This window comes from Pelophylax lessonae, assembly GCF_965119305.1.
Source record: "Pelophylax lessonae genome assembly, chromosome: 5".
NCBI lineage: Eukaryota > Metazoa > Chordata > Amphibia > Anura > Ranidae > Pelophylax > Pelophylax lessonae.
Window position 1 is genome coordinate 75,172,880 of NC_138772.1, and position 6,309 is coordinate 75,179,188.

The following is a 6,309-nucleotide window of genomic DNA, read 5'->3' on the forward strand; positions in this document are numbered from 1 at the left end:
GGCCCCCATACATGATATCTGATCAGGATGATGATGATGATGATAAATGGTTATAGTGCGGGGGGCCCTATACATGACATCTGATCAGAATGATGATGATGGTGATGATACATGATAATAGTGCAGGGGGGGCCCTATACATGGAATCTGATCAGGATGATGATGATAATACATGGTTATAGTGCAGGGTACCCTACAGAGGCGTAACTAGAACCTTCAAGGCCCCGGTGCAAGAAACCATGAGGGGCCCCCCTGACCCCTGGCCGGGGCCCTTCCCTTCAAGCCTGGGGCTCTTCCCACTGATCCTGGGGCCCTTTACTCTCATTGCAGGGCCCTTTATTATGGTCCCACAGCGGGACCCTTTCACATGTTCTGCAGTGGGCCCCCTTCCTGCCATCTTGGGGCCTCCCCACAGTGGTGGAATGCCAGAGACCCGGTTGCAAGTGTGACCTTTGCGATCCTGGAAGTTCAACCACTGGTATCAGTAGTTTTTATTTTTTGGTATTTTAATTGTATTATTTTTATCACTTTATTTTTTTTACAATGTCACTGACTATGACTCTGTCCATTCAGAAAAGGAAGGAGCTGGTAAATTACATATTTGCTGACCCCCTTCCTGGTTCTCTATTGTGACACATCCCCTGCAGCAGTCAGCAGGAGGGAGCACAGTGAGGGGGGGGGGGGGGGCAGGGGAGCACACAGGGGCCCAGAGACCACAGAACACAAGTGAAGTGGATAGGAGGGGTGGCAGCATACAGAGGAACCAATCTCCTCCATTTCCTCCTGCAGCTCCAGGAGGAAAAAGGAGGACAGCGATTTCTCTACATGCTGCCCCTGCCGATCCTCCTATCCAGGTGTACAGGGGAGCCACACAGGCCCCCCTGGAGCATGGGGCCCGGTTGCAAATGCAACCCCTGTAGTTACGCCCCTGGTACCCTATACCTGACATCTGACCAGAAGGATGACACATGGTTATAGCGCAGGGGCCCCCATAGATGACATCTGATCAGGAGGATAAAGATACATGTTATAGCACAGGGGCCCCCATAGATGACATCTGATCAGGATGATGATGATGATACATGATAATAGTGCAGGGGGGCCCTATACATGAAATCTGATCAGGATGATGATGATAATACATGGTTATAGCGCAGGGTACCCTATACCTGACATCTGACCAGAAGGATGACACATGGTTATAGCGCAGGGGCCCCCATAGATGACATCTGATCAGGAGGATAAAGATACATGTTATAGCACAGGGGCCCCCATAGATGACATCTGATCAGGATGATGATGATGATACATGATAATAGTGCAGGGGGGCCCTATACATGAAATCTGATCAGGATGATGATGATAATACATGGTTATAGCGCAGGGTACCCTATACCTGACATCTGACCAGAAGGATGATACATGGTTATAGCGCAGGGGCCCCCATAGATGACATCTGATCAGGGTGATGATTATACTACATGGTAAAGCTGGCCATAATATACAATCTTCTTATTAAATTTCTATTACATTTACCTTCAACTTTGTCATACTCGGGCCTGCCTGATTGCATACAAATTGAAAGTGTTTAGGTGTGACCTCATATTATATGGTTTTGATAATTGTAAAGGAAAATTGTATAATGAATGAACAGAAAGCCCTTACAGATGACATCTGATCGAGGTGATGATGTCCCTCTCCTTATCAGCAACAATCTAATCGCTAACATCTGATCTGGGGGATGATTATACATGGTTATAGATCACAGCCCCCCCCACATTGATTACATCTGATCAGGATGATGATGATAGATGGCTACAGAGCAAGGTCCCCTATATATGACATTTGATCAGAGTGATGATCATAAATGATTATACATCACAGGGCCCCTATAGGATGACATCTGATCAGAAAGATGATACATGCTTACAGAGCAAGGGCCGCTTTATATAACATCTGATCGGGGTGATGATGATATACTATATGGTTACAGAGCAAGGACCCCAGTATATAAAATCTGATCGGGGTGATGATGATGATACATGGTTATAGATCAGAGGACCCCTATATATGACATCTGATCAGGGTGATGATAGATGATTATAGATCAGAGGGCCCCTATATATTACATCTGATCAGGGGGATGATAGATGATTATAGATCAGAGGGCCCCTATATATGAGATCTGATCAGGTTAATGGGTATAGATCAGAGGGCCTGTATATATGACATCTGATTGGGGTGATGGGTATAGATCAGAGGGCCCCTATATATGCAATCTGATGGGGGGTGATGGGTAAAGATCGGAGGGCCCCTATATATGAGATCTGATCAGGGTGATGGGTATAGATCGGAGGGCCCGTATATATGATATCTGATGGTGGGGGGTTTGGGTATAGAACGGTTTGCCCCTATATATGCCATCTGATGGGGGGTGATGGGTATATATCGGAGGGCCCCTATATATGCCATCTGATGGGGGGTGATGGGTATAGATCGGAGGGCCCGTATATATGCCATCTGATGGGGGGGTGATGGGTATAGATCGGAGGGCCCCTATATATGACATCTGATGGGGGGTGATAGGTATAGATCGGAGGGCCCCTATATATGACATCTGATGGGGTGATGGATATAGATCGGAGGGCCCGTATATATGATATCTGATCAGGGTGATGGATATAGATCGGAGGGCCCGTATATATGATATCTGATCAGGGTAATGGGTATAGATCGGAGGGCGCCTATATATGACATCTGATCAGGTTAATGGGTATAGATCAGAGGGCCCGTATATATGATATCTGATGGGGGTGATGGGTATAGATCGGAGGGCCCCTATATATGACATCTGATCAGGGTGATGGGTATAGATCGGAGGGCCCCTATATATGACATCTGATGGGGGGTGATGGGTATAGATAGCAGGGCCCGTATATATGACATCTGATGGGGGGTGATGGGTATAGATCGGAGGGCCCCTATATATGACATCTGATTAGGGTGATGGGTATAGATCGGAGAGCCCCTATATATGACATCTGATGGGGGTGATGGATATAGATCGGAGGGCCCCTATATATGATATCTGATCAGGGTGATGGGTATAGATAGGAGGTCCCGTATATATGACATCTGATGGGGGGTGATGGGTATAGATAGCAGGGCCCATATATATGACATCTGATGGGGGGTGATGGGTATAGATCGGAGGGCCCGTATATATGATATCTGATCGGGGTGATGGGTATAGATTGGAGGGCCCCTATATATGAAATCTGATCGGGGTGATGGGTATAGATCGGAGGGCCCGTATATATGACATCTCATGGGGGGTGATGGATATAGATCGGAGGGCCCCTATATATGCCATCTGATCAGGGTGAAGGGTATAGATCGGAGGGCCCCTATATATAACATCTGATCGGGTTGATGGATATAGATCGGAGGGCCCGTATATATGACATCTGATGGGGGGTGATGGGTATAGATCGGAGGGCCCCTATATATGAAATCTGATCGGGGTGATGGGTATAGATCGGAGGGCCCGTATATATGACATCTCATGGGGGGTGATGGATATAGATCGGAGGGCCCCTATATATGCCATCTGATCAGGGTGATGGGTATAGATCGGAGGGCCCCTATATATGACATCTGATCGGGTTGATGGATATAGATCGGAGGGCCCGTATATATGACATCTGATGGGGGGGTGATGGGTATAGATCGGAGGACGCCTATATATGATATCTGATGGGGGGTGATGGGTATAGATCGGAGGACGCCTATATATGACATCTGATGGGGGGTGATGGATATATAGATCGGAGGGCCCGTATATATGACATCTGATGGGGGGTGATGGGTATAGATCGGAGGGCCACTATATATGATATCTGATCAGGGTGATGGGTAAAGATCGGAGGACGCCTATATATGACATCTGATGGGGGTGATGGATATAGATCGGAGGGCCCCTATATATGACATCTGATCAGGGTGATGGGTATAGATCGGAGGGCCCCTATATATGACATCTGATGGGGGGTGATGGGTATAGATAGCAGGGCCCCTATATATGATATCTGATCAGGGTGATGTATATAGATAGCAGGGCCCGTATATATGACATCTGATAAGGGTGATAATGATGTAGTCCCCTCCTTATCTCATCGCTGACATGTGATCGGGGTGAGGATGCGGCAGAGGGTTATTTTTACCCCCCGGTCGGGTATAAAGAGAGCCCGATCCTGGCAGTGTTGTATAATCCGGTGGCGGTCTCCTCCTCTATAGCAGTGACTTCCTCCTCCTCCTCCGCCCGCCATGCCCGCCTTCTCCCTCCTCCCCCCGGCTCCCTCCAGCGCTCACACCCACCATAGACCCATGTGCAGCCCGGAGAGGATCGTGCCGATCCGCCTTGTGCAGCCAGGCCTGGGGCGGCTCTCGGGGCTCAGCATGCAGCTGTCGGCCGCCCAGCTCCAGAAAAGCCAGGAGCAGCCGCCCTCCTCGTCCGATCTCCGGGGCTGGCTCAGCGACATGGTCCAGCAGGAAGCCATCAGGCCCGAGCGGCCAGCCTCTCCCGAGGAGAAGAGCAGCGGTGCCAGCCCCGGATACTGGCACCATAAGGAGGAGAGCAGTGCCAGTCCCGGACAGTGGGACCCTGAAGAGGACAGCAGCAGCAGTGCCAACCCCGGATACTGGCATCCAGAGGAAAGCAACAGTGCCAACCCCAGATACTGGCACCCAGAGGAGAACAGTGCCAACCCTAGCACCTGGCACCCCAATGCTACCATCCAGCTACCCAGTGCAAGGACTGAGTCCCACCAGGAGCGCTTGGCGCTGCACCTGGCCGAGCTGGAAAAGCAGGACAAGTACCTGCGAGAGAAGAACCGATACCGCTTCCATATAATCCCAGATGGCAATTGTCTGTACCGAGCCATCAGCAAGGCCATATACGGTGACCAGAGCCTGCACTCTGACCTACGGGAGCGCACCGTGCACCACGTGGCCGACCACTTGGACACCTTCAACCTTATCATCGAGGGCGACATTGGTGAGTTTCTGATCAATGCCGCCCAGGACGGGGCGTGGGCCGGGTACCCAGAGTTGCTGGCCATGAGTCAGATGCTCAACGTCAACATCCACTTGACCACTGGAGGAAGGCCAGAATGCCCCACCGTGTCCACCATGGTCCATTACCTGGGGGAAGAAGACCCTTGTAAGCCCAGCATTTGGCTTAGCTGGCTCAGCAATGGCCACTACGACACCATACTTGAGGAGCCCCTTCCCAACCCAGAGTATGAAAATTGGAGCAAGCAAAACCAAGCCCAGCGCCAACGAGACCAAGAACTGGCCAAGTCCATGGCAATCTCTCTCTCCAAAATGTACATTGAGCAGAACGCCTGTTCCTGAGATGGGACCCCAGATGTGGGCTCCTATCCCTGAGGAATCTAACCCTTAAGTGGCCATAGACCAAATTTCACCAGGTACAAAAGATCCCAGCGCCTTCGTACGTTAGAGTATGTGATGAGGATGATTGTAGGAGAGGAACTGTGGAAGATATCAGAAAGTTGATGGGACAGTTTGAAACTTTTTGGACTTTTTGTGCAAGCCATTCCATGTTGGCTGGGTTCCAAGGCCATGTCCGGCACGTATGGTACCTGGTGAAAAAAAAAAAAAACACAGGTTGGCGTTGGATACGACAAAAGCAGTTCAACAATTAGACCCATTGACTGACACCCGGAATATTTTGTCTGTGGCCAGCTTTAGGCCCAACCACCCAGGGAGAAGGAGCGAGGCCACGCCAGTCTACGCTTTCAGCACTTTAAACCTTCACACTGACCGCAGACTTTGATGCCTTAACTGTTACTGGATTTGTGTAGCTGCCCTGCAAGCTCAGGCTGCCCCTTTGCCCTTGGATAATAAATGGATTTGTGTGCTATTTATACGCTTTGTCAGGTTTATGACTCTTGTACATCATAAACTGGTTTATAAAGTAAGTATTTTTGCTACGGTTTGTTTACCACGTCGCCCGTGCTGCGTAGAAGTGGACTTTCTATATCAGACTTGGTGGTGAGCCAGTGACCAATGGAGGTGGGGCAGCACGGCGAGAGATTTGTTTCTGTTTCAGCTCAATATTTATTATTGCAGTTCCTATTTTTCCAGTTTTGTAATTATGGGGGATTTGTATATATGTTCATAGTGACATTCCCAGTTTAGTACGCAAGGAATAAAGTTTTCTTATCTTTTTCAAATCCACTGTCAATGTGCTTTTTCTGACTCCTTTGTCTCGTACCTGATCTGGTC

The 6,309-nt window shown here is 49.3% G+C and overlaps 1 protein-coding gene across 1 annotated transcript; it reads left to right on the plus strand.

The window, feature by feature from the left end:
- The first annotated feature begins 4,262 nt into the window (after positions 1-4,262).
- On the plus strand, positions 4,263-5,497 carry OTUD1 (OTU deubiquitinase 1). Its single transcript, XM_082259574.1, has one exon. The coding sequence runs from the start codon at positions 4,327-4,329 to the stop codon at positions 5,413-5,415; it is 1,089 nt and encodes a 362-aa protein (XP_082115700.1). The 5' UTR covers positions 4,263-4,326; the 3' UTR covers positions 5,416-5,497.
- Positions 5,498-6,309: the final 812 nt, after the last annotated feature.